Source organism: Strongylocentrotus purpuratus, unplaced genomic scaffold (genome assembly GCF_000002235.5).
Source record: "Strongylocentrotus purpuratus isolate Spur 01 unplaced genomic scaffold, Spur_5.0 spur5_contig_867, whole genome shotgun sequence".
NCBI lineage: Eukaryota > Metazoa > Echinodermata > Echinoidea > Camarodonta > Strongylocentrotidae > Strongylocentrotus > Strongylocentrotus purpuratus.
This window is the reverse complement of record NW_022145576.1, coordinates 425,001-446,458: the sequence shown is the minus strand read 5'-3', so window position 1 is coordinate 446,458 and position 21,458 is coordinate 425,001. Positions and strand designations below refer to the sequence as shown.

At 37.8% G+C, this 21,458-nt stretch overlaps 2 protein-coding genes across 2 annotated transcripts in view; one reads left to right on the top strand and one right to left on the bottom strand.

The window, feature by feature from the left end:
• Positions 1 to 3,617: 3,617 nt before the first annotated feature.
• LOC593474 (carboxypeptidase B) overlaps positions 3,618 to 21,458 on the bottom strand; it is a 20,705-nt gene continuing 2,864 nt past the window's right edge. The window contains exons 3-10 of the mRNA XM_030974823.1: positions 9,691 to 9,942; positions 9,136 to 9,237; positions 8,521 to 8,637; positions 7,617 to 7,730; positions 6,046 to 6,145; positions 5,302 to 5,519; positions 4,396 to 4,480; positions 3,618 to 3,847 (exon numbers count right to left, since the gene is read on the bottom strand). Coding sequence (XP_030830683.1) covers positions 3,618 to 3,847; positions 4,396 to 4,480; positions 5,302 to 5,519; positions 6,046 to 6,145; positions 7,617 to 7,730; positions 8,521 to 8,637; positions 9,136 to 9,237; positions 9,691 to 9,942 — 1,218 coding nt within the window. The remainder of the gene's footprint in view (positions 3,848 to 4,395; positions 4,481 to 5,301; positions 5,520 to 6,045; positions 6,146 to 7,616; positions 7,731 to 8,520; positions 8,638 to 9,135; positions 9,238 to 9,690; positions 9,943 to 21,458) is intronic.
• LOC100893878 (carboxypeptidase B) overlaps positions 12,326 to 21,458 on the top strand; it is a 10,001-nt gene continuing 868 nt past the window's right edge. Inside the window, exons 1-9 of the mRNA XM_030975060.1 lie at positions 12,326 to 12,400; positions 12,722 to 12,803; positions 13,560 to 13,766; positions 14,788 to 14,889; positions 15,629 to 15,736; positions 17,641 to 17,754; positions 19,323 to 19,410; positions 19,951 to 20,144; positions 21,380 to 21,455. Of these exons, the coding sequence (XP_030830920.1) occupies positions 12,339 to 12,400; positions 12,722 to 12,803; positions 13,560 to 13,766; positions 14,788 to 14,889; positions 15,629 to 15,736; positions 17,641 to 17,754; positions 19,323 to 19,410; positions 19,951 to 20,144; positions 21,380 to 21,455 (1,033 nt within the window). The 5' untranslated portion in view covers positions 12,326 to 12,338. The remainder of the gene's footprint in view (positions 12,401 to 12,721; positions 12,804 to 13,559; positions 13,767 to 14,787; positions 14,890 to 15,628; positions 15,737 to 17,640; positions 17,755 to 19,322; positions 19,411 to 19,950; positions 20,145 to 21,379; positions 21,456 to 21,458) is intronic.

The window sequence follows — 21,458 nt, the reverse complement described above, 5'->3', positions numbered from 1 at the left end:
TCAATATGCATATCAAATTACTCGTCTGGTCATGAGGATTCCAAAAATGTATAGTTTGCTATACGTCCGACCTTAAATGAGGGCGCTATGGTCAAAAACGTTAAAAGGTCAACACACTTTTGACTGGTGGTCAAATTCACCAACACAGTTAATCTTATCCAATTGCATATCAAATTACTCGTCTGGTCATAAGGATTCCAAAAATGTATAGGTTGTTATACCTCCGACCTTAAATGAGGGCGCTTTGGTCAAAAAGGTCAATGCACTTTATAAATTCACCAACACAGTTAACATTGTCCGATTCTAATGATTTTAGTGTCTAATAATATGTTTTCTGACATAACAAATTTAACTAAGCAACTTTTAAAATCAAAAGTGATTGCCATAACCTTGAAATTTCCCCCAAACCCATGGATAAGAAGTTGTTAGATGTTTGTAACCGAAACGGCAGATATTTTGAATGTACATGGTCAAGGTAAGCACTTTTACTTTTGAAAGTTGTATAGTTGAATTTGCCATGTCAGAAAACATATGATTAGACCCTATAATCATTAGGATCGGACAATATTAACTGTGATGGTGAATTTCTAAAGTGCATTGACCTTTTTGACCATAGCGCCCTCATTAAAGGTCGGAGGTATATCAAACTATACATTTTTGGAATCCTTATGACCAGACGAGTAATTTGATATGCAATTGGATAAGATTAACTGTGTTGGTGAATTTGACCACCAGCCAAAAGTGTGTTGACCTTTCAACATTTTTTACCATAGCGCCCTCATTTAAGGTCGGACGTATAGCAAACTATACATTTTTGGAATCCTCATGACCAGACGAGTAATTTGATATGCATATTGACACGATTGGTACTATTTGAATTTTTATTCCTGTGTGACCTTTGTTGACCCCTCACGAAAATGCCCGGGATTTTCAAGGGGGCAGCCCAAGTCAAAATTGTTCGGTATTCATCAGGGAACACAAAAACACTTTCAAACATTTGTTCCCTGAGATTGGTCACGGGACCTACAGGCTGGTCTCCTACTATCCCTGCTTTATTTCGTGTAAGGACATTGCTTCACTTAATGGCTGCTGGGACAACAGCACCACTGCGCCTAGAAACAATGTATTAGGCGCGTTATAAATGTGATCTATTATTATTATTATAATGTGTTGTAGTCTTTATAGCTGCTATTTTAAATGTTTTTGTTTTCGTTTATAAACCATATCAATTCAATCTTTCTCTCTCTCTCTCTCTCTCTCTCCCTCTCTCCCCTCTCTCTCTCCCCTCTACTCTTTTATTGTTGAGTTTGTTTTGTGAATCCCTATTAATTGAAAAGAAGATGCACTTCTAACGAACACATCTTGTTCAAAAGTCCTTCTTAAATAACTAAAACGGCATTTATCAAGAGGAGTTTGTTGACAGTAAAAACCTATCCCATTTATGTTCACATTTCTTTTTCCCATACCTGTTGCTAGTAGCTACGCCAGGGCATTGTTAGCTAAAGCCTGCATGATCTACCAATACTGTCTAGGATTACTTGGTTTCGCAAGGTAATTCAACACAGAATATAAAGCCTGTCACGTTAAGAATAATAGTTGTTGTTCATGCTTTCGGCTGCGCTTCGAAATGTTACCCCCAAATGTTACGAGTTTTCTGGAATCGTTATCGGCTTTTTGTTGTAGAAAATTCTAGGGTCTATGCTAAGTCCACATTATCCACGTGCATCTGACTAATTTACTTTATTTTAGAATTTCTCTATTTTTTCTTCATTTTCCGAAGGAGCATAACAAAAAATGTCCAAATGTCGAAAACCAATTGAATATGTTAAGTATTGGCTGAGATATGACCATCTGATTAAATAGACGCCCCATAGGAGCTCAGTGTTATATGCGCTGGCTCCTATAACCACTAGGAGCCAGAGCATATAACACTGAGTTCCCATAGGACATATTTTTATTCAGATGGTCATATCTCAGCCAATACTTAAAACATTCAACTGGTTTTCGACATTTGGACATTATTTTTTATGCTCTTTCGGAAAATGAAGAAAAAAATTGAGAAATTCTAAAAATAGATTTGTATGACGTCACAGCTTGTGTACTCTATGCTCACTCGTTTATCATAATGTAAAGTAAGAATAACGTATGCTGTGGACACAAGTGGCTACGGTGACATGCCATTTACAGACATTGCATTTATTGCATTGATAATGAAAAACTCCAAAGGAGCTGTCATTCGTAGATTTATCCTTTTATAATCAAATGTTTCAACACATCATATTCTGAGTGAGAATAATACATGAAAACAACACATTGTCCACGGAGAGACAGAAGGGGCATTAGCTCAGATGATGTAACACAGAGTTAACGCCTTTCTGGCTTTCAACAAACGACATTTTAAACAAGTAATCATTCCAGATGGATTCGTTGCCATGATCAATTCTTTTTCCCACTTTTCATGTTTTTAACTTCTTATTCTCATACTGCTATTTTTTTAAATTCTGCCTCAAATTGTTTCCAATACGTTTTATTCTAACAAGAATTCTTATTAAAGTTGCAGTTTTTCAACAACCATTAATTCATGCTGGCACATTCTTTCACGTTGCCAGCAGAAAATGAGCCTGGATTCAATAAATGTATTAAATTAATTAATTTGGATTAACAATTTTGTAAACAATCACATTTCACGAGATTCACTTGGTCCCAGCTCATACTATGACGTTTTGAAGTAATATTTGTACGGAGATTTTTTTTTGTATTTTAATGAAGTTACAGTGGCTACTATAATCCTTTAGTGGTTATAATAATGTTAATGATATACAAAACGTATTGTTATTTCTATATAGTTATGATAGTCATAAAGTGGTATTTCGAATTTGATTACTACTTTAAGTTATATATTGACTTATACACATTACGCGAAGCAGAAAATGACGAATAAATTCAATGATAAAAAAATTAATAAAAAAACAAATGTTTGCTACTTCACGTCGAAAATACGACAAACAAACTCTTTGAATTGTGTAATAGGTTCCCTATTATATAACCAAAAGTAAATCTGACCTGTTTCCTTTTTCTACTTTGTTCCAGAAACCTTGCCCACACGCATTTTTAGTTCTGCTTAAGATATTTTGTTGGTCCAGTAAGTTTATTGAGAGTTGAACATTAAAAATATTGAGAGAATAACACAACAAAAATAAAGATATTTCACCGACAGAAGTGTAACATTACTCAGCAATGAATGTACTGCGAGGTATGTAATGCAACTGGAACGCAACATGCTTAATTTAGTTTCAAACAGAAAATGATTATACAGCCATAACTGCATATTGAACGATGTGCAATTGGGTAATCCGGTTAGTACCGAAACTCCAGATAACTTGAAGAAGGACAGGTAACCAATCAACAAAATATAATTATAATACAATCAAACCTGTCTATAAAGACCACCCAAGGGAGACAAGAAAAGTGGTCTTTATAGGCAGGTGGTGTTTTTGTACAGGTTCATTCAGTACATGTTTCAATGAGAAAAGATGTGGTCTTTGTAGACAGGTGGTCGCTAAAGCAGGTTTGACTGTACAAGGAATCAACATCAGCTGAAAGCAGAGGTCATCAATCTAGACAATGAAGCCCAGCTCCCTGAGGATGTAGTCCCCGATGGCGCGAACGCCAGCGTAGATCTCTTCTCCAACCGGTTGGATCTGGTTCTCGGGCAGCAGGAACCCGTACTCGCCCTTGTCACGGAGTTCCACGGTGTAGGAGTACTTGGCCCCGAGTCCACCCTTAAACTTGCTGGTGGGGTCGTAGGGCACGTACCCCCAGTCCTTACTGGACCCGGCCGCCTCGTCTGAAAGAAAGGGCAGGGTACGGAAAATTATGTTATTCTGTAAAGCCCATCTGTACTAGTTTACAGGAGGGATTAGACTACCCTGCAAGGTCACTGACATGCAGGTGGCTATCTTATCACCTCAGCTCTCAATTAACATAAGAAAAAGAGGACCATGGGAGACAAACGGGCACCGCTTAGGCATTGTTTTCTATATAGAGGGAGCAAGTAGCACAGTTGGGCTTTAAGTATTGATAATAATAATGAAGGCCTACAATACGTCGTATAATGATGTTCTTACCATAACTTGTTTATTTGTAATTCCCAACACATGATTTGCATAACGGGTTTTTCACCTCTGTATATTTTCTAAATTATTTACTTCACTGCAATCTATGTTTACCATTTTGTAATGATTATAAGAAGAAAACAAATTAGACTTTAAATTGAATGAACATAGAAAGAGAGAGAGAGAGAGAGAGAGAGAGAGAGGGGGGGGTGGGGGAGAAATGATGGAGGAAAACAAATCGATGTTATGGTATGAAATGCCTGCCCTACAGCCTACTCACTGAGAAGCTCAATAGAAGAACCGCTCTGGAACACAGTTCCGTGCACATCAAATATGGCGTCACTAGCAGCATTGCCCATCAACATCTGGAGAGGAAACAAAAGTAAAGAATTGTCATTTTAAACCCCTGAAGATTTGGGCAAGATTTGTGGTCAAGGTGGCAATATCTTGCAAGACTGATAGAAGGAAGGAGTCGAAGGAATGCCCCAAACATGATGCAATGTCAGGCAAGGCTAACCCCTTCCTATTTTTCTAAGCTGTCGATTCGCAATTTCAAATTCTTTTTAGTTGGCCTATCCATACAACGTACTGTTCCGAATTTAGTATTTTTCACATCGCATCGTGTGCCTTTGACTGGAGAGTTGCGATTTCTAACAATTATTCATACTTCGTATTTTATTTTAAACGACCTGGCTCTGGTCGATCCACAGGTGGATCTTTCCTTTTCCACGTAATATACAGTTAACAACTAAACAATTTATACCCCGTGTAAATTTTGTGATTTTTGTGTTTTTCGTAAGTCAAGAATCAATGGTGGACTGGTTGAATAAGGGCCTTTGTTGGATTCTTTTAGATGTAAGCGTTTATATGTCACATTCTCAAGAAACATAAATCGGGATAAATCAATTTTCACATACTTACATAACTATAAAATTAAGGGTTTGAGTAATTTAGTTAATAACTGTATGTCCAGTTTAATTTGCAATTATTCTCCTTTTTTTTTCCTTCAAAGGTACTAATTTTAGTGTTTATTTCTTCTTCATTTCAGCTGTAATTATATTTTGAATAAATTTTGCTAAATATTTATTATCATGACATTTGTATTTCGTTGTAAATCATGATAAATAAATGAAATGAAATGAATGAAATTGGTTAACATCCATCCATTCCATCCTTGCGTTCTCACCATGTCATCGTAGTCGGGAGGGTTGGGGGCGTAGGCCGAGTACGACCACGGCGAGAGGAAATACTGTCCGTAGCTGTGCCAGTCCATGAAGACATGGAAGTCCTGTCCGCCGGCCTTCAGACTGCGAAGGTATTCGACCACGCCGTCGATCTCAGTTTCGGAGAGTGCGGATTTTCCGTGGTAGATGTTCGAGCAGGGAAATGGACTGGTACCGTTACCTAGAATGATTTGATTAGGAGAGATTAGTGATATTGATAAAACTCACTTGCGTATGTTTAAATGATCTCTGTATTAACAGGAATACATTCATTTAGGATTTTATGAGTCATAGCATGCAGTGGTCCTTTCGCTTTGGAGTAGAAATTCAAGTCCAAAATATTGCAATCTATGCACTCTCAAAAGGAAATTGTAACACCTCGTTTGGAGTTTATTCTGCTTTAATTTTGGAGCGGATTCAACCAAAAAACTAATTGATTCCTAATGTTAGGTTTACTTCTAAAAGTGTGGATTTCCACTCTTTTGCGTTTAGTGTGTAGCATCTTTCCAATATTAAACTGATCCAAGTCCTTTACAAGTTTAGAATTTTCCTTCTCATTCTTTCATGTTTTCTCCTTGTCTCTCTGTTTTCTTTTTTCTCATATTTTTCGTCATGCGATGGTAGGGGAGGGGTGAGACGCCAACACCCCCCCCCCCCCACCCCACCCCTCCTTTCTACACCACAGGTCCAAGGTAGACGTAACTTACCGGACCATCCGAAAGGGAAGTTACGGTTCGGGTCGGTTCCCACGCACCCGCTGTTTGTACCCTCGAAATTATCCGATCGGGTCTTCCGCCAAAGTCGATCCTAAGCATGAGAAACAAGCTTGCATTATGACGTCATACTATCTTCCTCATGCAGAAACTTAATCTTGTCTTGTTATTTAATTAGAGAAACGTTGGAAAACATTTACATTTCAAACTGATGGTACTCAACAGTTTTTGCCGTTTTTCAATACCTTTAGATTTTTCCCTTTTGGGGTACTTATTCAGAGCTGTTTAGTGAAAGAGCAAAGAACTAAGATGGGCATACATGTTGAACGTGGGGGAAAAACAAACAAAACTAAGTATCCTGAATACTGGAGCGCCAAGTGTGAACTTGTTTTTACTTCGGAGAAATTATCGAAATCAAATGACTCTAAGATTATCAAATTTGACATACATGAGCGATATACAAGAACCCACTATTTTTTAGCATTACTATTACAATGAACAAACGAATAATTTAAGTTTCCAAATGAAAATTAGAAATTGATTTAATAATTACACGATTGAAATATTATGAATTATATTTACATAGATCAGCGGACGAAATCAACTTATACTTTTATCAGGGCTCTAACCCGGATTTAAGTTGATTTGCTTTTATACTCGCCAGTGATGTCAGAAGTACGGAATATAATTTTAGTTACGTTAAATTTAACATCGTGCATCGTGCATGTTACTTCTTAATTTGTCTACCCAATGAGTGATTTTAAGTTTGGTGTTAGTGTTAGTGTTAGTGTTTAGAGCAGTCAAGAGCTCTTAAATCGAGCGGAGAATTTGCTGATGAAATTAAGAGCCCGATACCAATATCAAAATCGATAGCTTAACACCAGCCGTGACGTCACCACATACTTGATTTTACGACGATGATTTAAAAATAGTACATCAAAACTAAAGATATCATGAAAAGTACAGAATAAATTTACACCTATTTCTCTGGTCTTAGAAAATAACTAATTTTACACGAAAGAATATAGGAATTACGTGTTTCACATATTTTTATTTGATCGTCAGACAATAAATTGGCGTCGTTCGTGCGTTGAATGTGCGCGGGTACAACACTAACACCGAACTGGAAATCAACATTTGCTTAATCCCTAGGGGCTAGTATTAGTGAATAGGACATTTGTATGTAAAATATTAACACCAGCCACAAAGGTCAGTTCAGCAGACGACAATTTTGCAAAATCGATAACACTAGCTACCGGAAGTTGACGGTATTCAGAGGTCAAAGCCTTAACACCAGCTGATTTCCATTTCGGTGTTTAGGCTGGTGTTAGTGTTTATTAAACACTAACACCAGCCTTAAACACCCAACTTGAAATCACTCAATATGTCTCTTATATTTAAGTTTATGAAAGCTAATGTTCAGTTCTCAATTCCAAATGGAAAACAATGAAATGACGATATCGACCCCGTTAAAGTGGCATGTTGAAGTGTAACATGAAACACGTGATAAACACTACCAACTTTGTTTTTAGTAGTTACCAAACCCTTCTCAAAGATAGACTTACATTAGTCCACGTATAAGTGTAGCCATCGACGTTGAGAGATGGGACGATGTACCAGTCCATGTTGTCAAACATATTCACGGCCAGTTCGTCGCCGTCCTCATAATCTTGAAGAAGCTTCATTGAAGGAAAAAAAAACGCGAACGTCATAATTTTATTAAATCTCTTTGAATATAATAACTACCTCACTTTATAACTAACATTGATGATTTACAAGTATAATCTTGATTTGTTTTAATTTTTTTTTTTTTTTTAGAAGAGCACAAGGTATCGAGATTAATGAGTGGGACATGAGTTATCGTTTGCTTCATATATGGCATAGCCCAAAGGGGGTAAACCCAGGATATTAATCTTAAAATGGGGAAGACATTATTGTGACGAGCAAATAAAAACAAAACAAAAATACCAGGTAAAAAAAATCATATTCTCAGCTGTTTTTGGAAGACGAACTTGAAAGAGGGCACGATACATTATTAGGGGACACTTTTTCTTCATTTGTGGGGTTCGGCTGCCCCCCCCCCCTACATACACATACATCGGCCACTGATTCCGAGACACGTTTCCACAGAGATGCTGAAGTTCATGACTTTTAGAATTTAAATTGTCTTGCCATCGTTTCATGAAGCGGTCACAAGTACAAGTTCAAGGACGTCTCTTCAAAATGCGTGTTAATTTTAATGTTTCAATGAGTTATCGACGAACTTGTTCTTATGACCATTTCATGAAACGATGCCCTACATGGGCCTCGTCTTATAAAGAGTTGATTTAAATAGCAATTTATTTGCGATTGATATCGATCGCAACTATGTATATAGGAAATAGGAGACTACAAAGTTGCGATTGATTCGGATCAATCGCAACTCTTAGACTTAGGGTTTATCAAAGCAAACATTTAAAATTAAATTACCTTTCCGGTGAACCACATGACGGTGGCTGGGCTGATCCATTCTCTTGCATGTATACCGCCCTCAAACCATACTGCAGGGGGAGGGGTGACGCTGGCATCACTATTTCTTCCTCTGATCTATAACAAGATTCAAAAAGATATTTTATTAGGCCTTGTGCCTCTGATCCTTCGGTTGTTTCTTCGAATACTGTATAGCGTTTATTGACCTGTACTTCAAAAGACTTCTAAGCTCTTTGTAAAGTTATTATATGAGCTGCCAACCTGGCCTAAAGTGTTACAAGATCTTATTCCAACCTACTCCAACTCTGGTAGCCTATGAAGATCTCCACCACCCCTCCCCCTCTCTTTCTGTGTGTATGTGTCTCTCTCGCTCTCGCTCTCGCTCTCTCCATCTCTATTTCAGTATATCTCTCTGTCTCTCTTTCTGTCTTTCTCCCACATCTCTCTCTTTCTCCCTCTCTCTCTCTCTCTCTCTCTATCTCGCTCTATCATCCCCTCTCTCTCTCTCTCTCTCTCTCTCTCTCTCTCTCTCTCTCTCTCTCTCTCCCTTCTCCCCCTGTCCCTCATTATTGTATTTTTAGTAAATTTGTAAAGTGATCTTTATAAATTGCTTACACGGAATCCATTGATTGGTCTTCCTTCGTATGAGGTTGTGAGCAGAAAGGGAGACGCGATGTCACTGTACTCACTCACAATGTCTGAAACCCATTGCTGGATCTGTGGGGAAAAGTAATAATTGGTTATAAAGTCATTTATTTGGGCATAAGGGAACGAGATGATCAATGTGGTTTTTTTTTAATGGATATTAGACCTTGTTATTACCATTACAGATATTGTGTTCTTCATTAATTTACGTCGCAGGCCCGGGGGATTGATTTTGGCAGTTGCCAGTAGCTTACCCTCCCCATTGATGTTTGATAATGATAAAACTATAAACCCACACAATGAAATTTTCCTTTTTTTAAAGACTGTTTTAAAGCTGGTTCTTCAAATAGTATTCTATGCTGAAATATTCACGGACTTAGGTAAATACGACTAGTTACTGACACGAACGCTTCTAACGTGGGTGTTAGCCAGCCCGCCCCCCCCCCACCCCCTTCACCCCACCATCTTCAAAATGGATGGAAGCCCCTCTTTCATTGTAAAATTTCGCTGAATTCATATCTTTACCTCATCATACGTATGGTATCGTGCGTAGTCGAAATCGGACAGGGCTGTTGTACCGACTGGCTCGTTTACTTGTCTCGTTTGAATCTCTGTCATCTGGCCATTCACTAGGGCTCCCACGTCGGGGATGGTGATTGTGACGTCGAGATCGAGTGACGTCAGTATGTCGTGGACGTTGTTCCGAAGGCTCGATGGTACCATGATGTCGACGGGACGACCGATCGAAGACGGCGTCGCCTCCCTCCAGAAGTCGAGCTGAAACAGATTGAATAATTATTATCAGCATGCTGCTTAAGAACCTGTAGAGGTTTCCAGGTATCGGGGTCTCGTAGATAAGTCAGCAGACTGTGGGTCACATGCATGGTTTCGTGATTCGAGTCCCACCACGGAACTAATATCCTTTTGAAAGATATTAATCTTTTTTTCTTTTTCTTTTTTTTTGTTGTTGTTGAAAGATATTAATTTGCTTTTGCCCTCTCTGCCCTGTAGTGAATAGGCATCTGGTAGGATGTTATTCCTGTAATGCTTTTAGCGCCTTAGGGCAGCTGTGCTAAACCAGGGTAACAATGCTACTTCGTTTCTTGGGGATGGATACAGTTATGTGCGATATAAATAGAACTATTTCATTATTATCATCCTCAAAGGCTATAAGTAAACCTTCAAAAACAATTCGCCATGATTCTTTGATTTAAGATTCTAACATATTCTTTCCTGGGGATCAGGTAAATAATAGTAACGAGTTATTCAATTAACCTGCTATTAATAAATGAATAACAATACTTGGAATCCAGTCTGCATACATGACTTGTTGCTTTATCAGGCAAGCCTCGGGCAAGATTTCAAGTGGTCAAGAACCCCGGTCAAGAACTATGCATAAAATTTGAACCAATCTTAGTAAACCGGTCTCCTGCTTCGAGACAATTTCTTTCACACTACAATTGCAAGACCAGAACTTAAATTCATCTTTACATGTTCCATTGATTAGATTTTCTCTGCATTCAAATTGATAGTATGAAACATTTAGTGCATTGCTGAGATGCATTTCTGACATAAATATATGTTATATATGTTATAACAAAGATAAATATATGTTATATGTAGTTAAGTAATGAAATACATGTACATCTATAACGCACAACAGGGAAATTCACAACCCAATATGGACAATTCATGACCTTCACGTTGAACTTTCCTGATAAGGTGTTGATATAGCAATCATAGACGTATTCAATAATTAATTAATTAATAACAATCACCAGTAAAGATACTTAATCTGATTATGACAAGAAGCCATGAGAACACAATCAGCTGTTCGAACCGGAAGAGAGAGATCTGTGACAAAAGTACGCCCCAAACTTTGACAGTCACAATGACCTATCATAAACTCAGAAATACATGTTTAATGATGAGAGTTCTTTTAGTTTTGAAAATATCTAGAAATAAAACAGCTACAGTTCAATATAAAAGTAGACATTCTTTATATCAAATTTCAATCCATTAAAAGTTGGGCTCTGCCACTGAGCCATTGTATCTCCTGATGTTAGAGTATTATTCCCACTGCAATAACGGCGCTTTACCATTCAAGGGTTTTTTCTTTCAGATAACTATTCCTGGGTCGAAGATGGTATCTTTTGTTTCATTGTCAGAGCACGTTAGTGAGTGTCGGTGCTCGAACCAAACTGGACCTTCGCATCGTCAATCAAGTATTTCTACCATTTAACTACAAGTACCTCTACTTTTATTACATAGTGACATTAAAAGGGTAAATTTGCTGAGTGAAAAGATGGCCCCAAAATGGTTACGAAGCTGAAAATGGTTAATATCAGCATTATTAATTAATGTAATTGTGACATTATCAGAATAAGACTGATGGATGGGACGATACAAACAGCTGTGGCGATTCTGAATGGAACGCGTGCAATATTTTAAACCGTGTGAAAAATGATTGACCGTGTGCAAAAGTGGGCCGTGTGCAAAGTGACAGTGGGTGGAGTCAATGCTAATAAGCCGTTTTGGAATGAGGAATAACTAGAATTTATTTCGAAAAAGGGATGTTAGCTTCCCAGACATAATCTCGTATGAATATAAAAATTAATAATATCATAATATTTATCCTACTTTCGTTTGGTTTCTGTAAAGTAAAATGTATTTTCAACCACAACGAAAGTAAAAGATACAGGCAAATACATGTTGTTAATTTTCCAAGTAATTCCCATCTTTTTCCTACGTTTTGTTTGTAGTTGAAATCAGTCCCAATCCTTGTCATATTAGAAATAAAGAAAGGTAGGAATACAATGAAAGTGACGTATTTCACTTTACGATTACGTCAAATAAATACATTATCTAGGTGATGCAGTAAAAGAAGATGATTAATATATAACTATTCATGATCGTATTGTTCTTGCAGTGACTAAAATCCGTCCAGGTAAAGGCCTAAGTTTTCCAAAAGTAAAGTATGTAGGAGGGGGTTAGAATCACCCTGTCCCCCTAACATTCACCATTTATTTTATATTCATTACTATTATCTATTCCATAATTATCTATTCCGCAATTATCTATTTGTATAGATAATAGTTTAATAACATACGGTGCTAGAGACGCTATTATCCACTTTATTCTTTGACGTTGTATCTGAAGGAACAGACGCGAAGATGATGCGTTTTCTGGTATTCACTGCTCTCTTAGCCACTGCGCTAGCCGTCAATTACGATGGGTTAGTACAAGTGTATTATGGACTTCTTGTATTTTAGATTGGTAAATTCGTATCGATTTGCTTTAAAACAATTTAATTATTATCTTATTTTGAAGGTTATTGGTAATACACAATTATGCTCGAGACACACAAAGAGGTAGAGAGAGCTACCATCGACGGCTTTAGCTGAACAGCCCAAATTAGTATCCGTTATTTTTACACTGCATATATAATTTTACAACTTGACAATTTTGAACTAAACGTGTATCAAAACGCTGATTCTCCCCTCAAAAAAGGAGCAATAACCTTTACAAAAAATTGAATGACCTTCTTATTATTCAGATACAAGGTATTCCGTGTCACCCCTAAAGATCGCCTGCAGCTGGAGAAGCTAGTCGTTCTCAAGAGCGTACTGGGAAACTATGTAAGTAATGACTTAATGATAAAGTTTGGTACTGCTCATGTTTTGGTGTTTCTAAGGAATGCACCCCCCCCCCCCTCACCCTCACACGCTCACATGTTCAAACTTGTCAACTCCAAAATATATACAAACCAGATTTCTTCGTTTCTTCACAACGTTATAATTATCTTAAATGGACTTAACCCGAGGGTGGTATAAAACCAAAGTTTGAATAACGTTAAAATGAAGCGTAAGAGCAAAGCGATCAAGAGTTATATATTTGTTCACTAAGAAACGCAATTTCTTGTGCTTTTACCATATGATCGTTAATTTCGTTAAATTATTGACAAGAGTAGTAAAAGATAACACTATGTGACTTATTTCATCTTCATGGCACTGACTTGACGAATATGGTTTAGCTGGGTTATTAGAATTGTGTACTTTTTGTTCGAATGTTGTATGATTATATATATACCTTTGGAGATTTTGGGGTGCAATATTTCTAGATTCTAAAGAAATATATGCAAGGAAGCAGAGCCACCGAGTTTGTGATTTTTGTTTTTCGTATTTCGAACCCTTCTATTTGTATTCTAATTGTATTATTTGAACAGATGTCAGATAATTATGTTGTCAAATTGAATGGAAGAAAATAAATGTTCATTTGAATTGAATTGAATTGAATTCCCTTTTAAGCACTTTACATTGGATTGGGGCGCGTAAAGTAAGAGTAGGAGTATAATCTTTGATGACCTTGAATGATAATTTGTCATTGTCTTGTAGGTCAATTTCTGGAAGGAACCTGCTGACGTCGACCGCCCCGTGGACATGCTAGTCAGCCCCGAGTACCAAGATCTCGTTCTCGGCCTCGTCAACGGTCGCGATCTGGACGTCGAAGTCACTGTCGATGACCTCCAAACGGACATCGACGAGGAGAGGGCTGGGACTACAGCCACGTTCTCATACACTCAATTCAACACCCTTGACCTGGTTAGAATATTTGATTTTTTAAAATTCTTCCCCCATGATTATCAGTGACCCATATTTCTTAAAATTAATATCGGCCAGCCAAAAACATCAAGGCCGTCATCACGTTCAAGCTCTAGTTTAACTTTTCAACTCAGCCTTTACATCTCTATTCGATCACCTATACAAAAAGTCAAGGTATGGTGGCGGTCTCCTGCATATTTCAATTTCAAAATAATTTGTCAACTATGTGTCATTTTAAAGGTATAATTATTTAATTGATTTAAATTATGTATTTTGACTTTTGATAATAACACATAATGTTGTACCTAGTGTGTGAATTACTTGTTTATTATGTCGATGAATACAGAAATAAAATCAAACAAACGAACAAACAAAAACAATGATACGAAACAAACTATTTTGTCTGCGTTAAATTACACAATACACAATCAATGAATAGTGGTATAAATAAGAGTCTCACAATTAACCTTACTCGATTGCTTCGGTCTCTCGCATATACCATAATTATTTGTACCCATATAATATGTAGTAACTTGCGATTAGAAAAACTCATTCTTATATAAATAACCTTCTTACCTCTTTCAAACCGCCTAACCGACTCAAAATCGACTCAACTGCCCGACTCTTGTTCGGTGAATCGTCGGTCATGGCAGCGTTTCATGAAACCGTCAACATTGCAAGATTACCAACATCCCATCGTTGTACTTAACACGGGTTCAATTGGATGACGATTCACTTGTACTTGTGACTGTTTCGTGAAAACGATGCCAGGTTTCGGTGTTGTCGGTTTGACTGGGATAATTACTGCTACCAGAGTACTAATGTTCTCCAATGACCTTTGTATCTCCCATTCCCCCTTCTCTCTCCCCGTTTTCTCTCCCAATATCTCTCCTTCTCTCCCTATTTTTCTCTCTCTTTCTATCTCTCCCCTCCTCTCCTCTCTCTCTCTCTCTCTCTCCCCCTCCCTCCTCCTTTCTCCCCTCCTCTCTTCCCCTCTCTCTTTCTCTCTCTCTCTCATCAGATTGAAGGATGGATGAATGACTTGGCAGCCCAGTATTCAAGTATAGTGTCAGTCGTCACAGTCGGTAGCTCTTACGAAGGACGCGACATCAAGGCCTTAAAGGTATGTATCAGCAACACTTGCGATATTAACAATAACAATGACAACGATGACAACAATAACACCAACACCAATAACAATAACAATAACATTATCAATATCAACAACTATTAAGATATAAAAAATATCATCGATAACTATCATAATAAAAAAATAACAACAACTATACTAATACAATATCAATAACAATTACACTAAAAAAATACGATCGCTAAGCTTTCAAGAAATCAATTTTCATGTCGGGACAAAAATGGCTCTTACGCACAACCCTTCACTGAGAGGGTCAATGACATTCCAGACATTTCGTTTTCGGGGAGAGAAAACCACCGGTCCCCTCCCTTTTTGACAATCTTGATTCCGCCCCTGTGTATATGATGAGAAAGCAAAAACACCTTTTACTAGGCCCGTTACACAGCCCAAACTCTATTTTGAAAAATCTTTTTTTTTTACTGCCATTTATTTTTGTTCGTGAGTAGAGCGCATGCGCGATTTGCCTCTGCTCAGTTGCGTGCGATCGCACGCAAGCGAGGTGAGTCGCATGACCAAAAACAGGAATCATACACCGATGTCTCGAGAGCGGAATTTACACTGCAAAAATCGGTGAAAATTTGGTCATATGCATGATTTAATTTCTTTCATATTTCCGTTTTAAAACAAGAATTTAGTCAATTTGACAAATTAAAAAGAATTGATTGATTAATGTTTGATTTGTTATTGATTGTATCCTGTTTTTCATTGACAGATCGGAACGAATCAGTTTAGTAACTCGAAGAGGTCAGTATGGTACGAAGGTGGTATCCACGCTCGTGAATGGATCTCCCCTGCTACAATGATCTACATGACCAAACTGGTACGTTCATCAATCATCAGGCTTAAAGGGGCATGTTTCCCGTATTCCAGAGGGCGCTCAAAATACGTACGCGCTGGCGGACGGCGCGATAGCTGCCTATTGACACCAACAGAATACGGCTCTTACGCAGATGGCATGTTTAGATAACTACACTGGCGTGCCCCTTTAATATTATCATATACATCTTTGGTATGATTTACGTCTTAAAGCTCCACTGCACTACTTATAGCTACTTGCGCCCTCTATATTGCAAACAATGTCTAATCGGTGACCGATGGTCCCCCATGATCCCCTTTTTCTTATGTTAATTAAGAGCTGATATGATGAGATAACCACCTGTCAGTGACCTTGCAGGGAGGTCTAATCCCTCCTGGCTAAACTAGTACAGACGGGCTTAAAAGGCAGTATTTTACCAACATCTCTACCACCGCTGTAATATTATTTCAATCGCGCAATCGTTTGGCGAAGACGTACATTGAGCGATTTACGGTTCATGTACCCAATCAACATCACGCGGGCGTCATGCAGTTAGTGGTGCATTGTGGGTCATGGATGTCGACACATCGTGACATTGTGAGCAGCAGATGGCAGTATACGTAAACCTGAAGTAGTGTCTTTAGAAGGCCATACCTTTAACTTTTTTATTCGGCGGTATAAAGGTTTGGGTTAAACTGACTGCCAAAAAAGCATCCCAGGAGATCAACAGCTTTAAGTCATTTCCGAGGGACCTGGTGTTAAAGATTATTGCCTGACGAAGGGGCACAAGCGCATCGACCTGGTTTCGAACCTGGGACCTTCCGGTTATGAGACCGCTGCCCTAACTTGAAACCATTAGGCCTTGCATATTGCATAGGCCTATGTCACTTTTTTTTTTACATCAGAAAGAACTATTTCCAACAAATATTTTGAGATTCCTTCTTAATAATATTGCAAAAAAGAAAAGAAATATTTCAAAGATGATGGACACTGCTGTTGAAATTGCGGTGACACGACATTTGCTCCTGCGACAATTGCTCCGGGCTTTATTTCGTCTAAGATGTAGGGTTAGGGTTAGGGTTTCAATAGGGTTTTACGTTAGGTTTAGGGTTAGGTTTAGGGTAGGGTATAGTGTTGAATCCAGGGTTGAAGTTAGCCATTCGATTAGTGTATGAAATTTACAGCGGAGCAATTGTCGCCGGAGCAAATGTCATGGAATCGAAATTGCCGCAGGTTGATTTTTTCAAAAATCTTTGCGATCACATTTTACCTGTTAATGAGAACGACAGTGTTACATCTGTTCTATAAGAAGAATATGGTATACATTTTTTATCAAGAAGGAAGATTCGATATATAGGAATGAATCTCTTTTCTAGTCTGCAAGGCAGACTCTAATTTGATACATTTTCCAAAACTTCTTAAACCTTGAGCAGAACCTAGGTCTGTCAGTCTCTGGCTGTCCAGAGCAATTAAAGTACGTAGAGCCTATGCAGTATGTCTTCAGCGTTGTCTCGCACATCAGACTCCGTGTCACGCACTGACTGACGAGGGTTCGAGGTTCAAAGTTCAAAGTTCAAATTTTTATTTCCATTTTCAACAAGAAAAATACAAATTATATATAATATATAAATTTCAAAAAAGAAAAATACAAATTATATATAATATATAAATTTCAAAAAAGAAAAATACAAATTATATAAAATATATAAATTTCAAAAAGAAAAATACAAATTATATATAATAAATAAATTTCACACCAAAAAAATTTTTATATATAATAAATCAATTAAAAAAAAAAATACAAATTGTATATAATAAATAAATTTCAAAAAAGAAAAATACAAATTATATGAAATAAAGCATCACTTTAGAAAGTTTGTGCCTGCAAACTACTGATTTGTTTCCGCTGTATTTCGTTTGTGACGTAGCTCCTTGATGGATACGATTCGAATGACCAAGACGCCACTACGATGATAGAGGAGCTACACACGTACATCTTGCCTGTCTATAACGTCGACGGATACGAGTTTACTTGGACCTCTGTGAGTACAATTCTTTTACTTTCTTATGATGATAATGATAATGAGAATTATAGCAACAACAACAACAATAATACTGATGATGATAATGATAATGATAATGATATACTAAAAATTATGGTGAAAATAATAATAATGCTAATGACAATAATAATTATTATTATTATTATTATTATCATTACTGCTACAACTACTACTACTACTACTAATACTACTACTACTACTACTACTACTACTACTACCAATACTAATACTACTACTACTAATAATAATAATAATACTACTACTACTACTACTACTACTACTACAACTACTACTACTACTACTACTATATTCCACTGCCTGGACTGTTTCCATTTCGCTCACCCAAGCAGCTGAGAAAACGACACGCATCTAACGCTAACATTGAGACAGTCCTTGCCATTCATTCGACGTGTGTATTTTTTTTTGGGGGGGGGGGGTGCGCGATCAGTGTGGGATGCGTGTAAGCATGGACCTATTACGGATGGACATTCAACGTGATTCTTTCTTTGATCCAATGATAGTCGCCGCCTTCTGATTATGTGCATCTTAATGAGAACATTCAGCTGTTTTAACAATAATCACTGCGTAAGCCTTTTCGGTCATTGACAAAGGAGCAGTTTCCCTCTATTGGGTTTTGTTTGGATGGTGTGCTCTGTAAGAGTGTGTCTTAAATGAAAGCATCCCCAATGGGGAGCAGCAAAGTTGAAAAGCAGACGATTTTGGTGATATGAAAGGTATTATTACTGAATCGCACACTTTCGCACGCACCCATGACCTTATAAAACAGTTAGAAGGCCATGATCTTTATAAGCCCTGTGCTTGGTAACTCTGGAATATTATGAGGAAATAGGGGGAAACGGGATTTTAAATCACAACCCCAAAATCCAAAAATAACCTCTATCTGGTAATATCAACATGTTTTTCAAAATAAAATACATGTACAGTACACGGAACAACAATTTCCGATTATAAGCCAGAACTGCACATCGATTTTTCCATGATTTAGGCGAGTTATTATCTTCTGCGCATGTAGATTAACATGTGTAAAATCACTATCTTGATTCTGTCCCGGCTTTTTGGCGGTGACCATCATGAGATCAAAGTGAAGAAACATATAGGGAATGTTATTGAGACGACATTGACGGAGACAATCACAATAAATTCGTTAAGAAAACGATGAATGTCCATCCGTAAAAGGTCCATGGTGTAAGGGAGGAGGACATAGATGATTGAAAAATACAAAACGTATCAAAACGGACGGAATCTGAACTACTTCTACTACTACTACTTTTTAAATCTTTATGCCCAGAAGGTTTTGATTAATGTAGGTGATCGTTCACCACCTGACAAAATAATAATGATAAGCAAACCTTATAATTAAAAGAAATTAACTTTCCGTGGTGTTTGCTCCTTGAAACTGGGACCGATAATGCGTGCGCACATAATAAGCATATTAAATGAATGTACAGGTATATATATCTACAAATTGTTTCGAGCTTTCAGTGAAACAAGGTTTATGTGATTATTTTCTGTTGCTCTCTACTTAGGATCGTATGTGGCGTAAGACCCGCAGCCCTAATTCAGCTTCCACTTGCGTCGGAACTGACCCTAACCGAAACTGGGACTACGAATGGGGTAAATATAAAATGTTTCTTATATTTAAAAAAGCATAACGCACAACCCCCCCCCCCCTTTTTTTTTTTTTTTATTTAAAAAAAAGAAGAAAATTGGGTAACCGTAAAAATATGACCTCTTACCCCCCCCCCCCCTGCTTATTTAGCGGCTGACTGAATCGTTGCGAAATTTTTGGGACCGAACAAAAAAAATGTCCTCTTACCCCCCCCCCCCCCCCCCCCCCCCCCCCCCCCCCCCCCCCCCCCCCCTCGCTTATTCAGCGGCTGGCTGAGTCGTTGCGAAATTTAAGGGACAAAAACAAAAAATATGCAGATGAAATAAACGAATGAATAAGTGAATGAATATCTAAATAAATGAATAAATTAATTGATTAATTAGACAAATCAATCAATCAATTAATTGATAAATTTAATCAAATCAATCAATCAATTAATTGATAAATTGAATCAAATAAAAAAATAGATGTATACAAGAATTATGAATAATGAATACAGTTTAAATTAGAAACGGTATAAGTTGTTATCATTTACTTTTCCTCAGTCGCAAAAGTTTCGAAGTGTTCTGAGTCCTACCCTGGAACCCATCCCTGGTCCGAGATCGAAGTCGAGACCGTGACGGATTACATCACCAATCTCAACAGCGTCGAGGCCTTCATTGACTTCCACGCATACGGAGAGATGTGGATGACTCCGTGGGGTTATACCGAATCTTTACCAACAGACTATACCGTCCAGGTACTAATATCAATACTAATGCTATATATTTATATTCTACAGCGCTGCAAGAGCACATGGGGAGTGTTTCACAAAGACTAAGATCGACTTTAAGTTGGACTTAACTATGGCAGGCCATTCATGCCATGGTTGCTCTCACCATTGGTCTCTCAATTATGATCTTTGGATAATATTTGTCCTTCAATAATGAATTATCGAAAAATATAAATTCTGTAGATTTGTGACCATGATTTGTTCGTCCCTTGAGAGACCTATGCCAGTAAATTGTGAGAGCAAGCAGTGGCATGACTAGCCTGCCATAGTTAAGTCCAACTTAAAGTCGATCTTAGTCTTTGTGAAACACTCCCCTGATGTGTTTAAATCTACAACATAAAGTTAAATGTGGAAATGTGCCTTTAGTTTGATATGAAAATGGTGATGTCCTAATATGTAATAGTAAGTTATTCCACAGTTTTGAGCCTGCGCATGCGAATGCTCGATGTCCCAATGATACTTTAGGGGTTAAGTGATGGGGTTTGCAATAAGTATTATTGGGAGCTGCGCAGGTTGTGAGTATATTTGTGAGACTTGAGTTTTAGCAGTTCTACAATATCTAGGCACTTGAGCAATTAACGCTTGACAGACAATCAACAGAATCTTAAATGACATTCTTTGGTGTACTGGTAGCCGGTGCAGGGACCCGTTCAACAAAGCCTTTTTTCAATGACAAATGAAGAAAAAAAAATCAGTGAAAAGTCTGCTGATAACCAATCAGAAGCAAGGATTTCACTAGCTTATAATAGAAATTGTCATTTGTCACTGATGACAAGTTTGGTGACATGGGGCCCAGATCCCCCCCCCCCCCCCCCCAAAAGGGGTGATCCATGAGAATTTAGAATAACCTTCAGTATAGAGGTGTCGTGATCTAGTAGATACGACACCGGGATGTGGATCACATGGTCCGCGGTTCGAGTCCCACTGCGGCAGTAATGTCCTTTAGCAAGACATTCATCTACATTCGTCACATTCGACCCAGGTAAGGTAGATGGGTTCCTCGGTATACAGATTAGGGTGTCATGGTGTTAAAAGTTTAGATTTGCATAGTGACAATTGAAATCGACATCGTCATTGGGCGTATATTTACAGCTAGATGCTAGGGCTAGACGAATATTGATAAAGTATCTGTTAGTATCATCCTTGCGAAACCCGGATTTTTTAATTCATGTATGGACGTCGTATCTCGTGTTTATTTTCAGAAATCTGTATCAGACAGTGCCGTATCAGCCATGGGTAATAGATCGTACAAGACTGGCTCTATCGCCAACGTTATCTGTG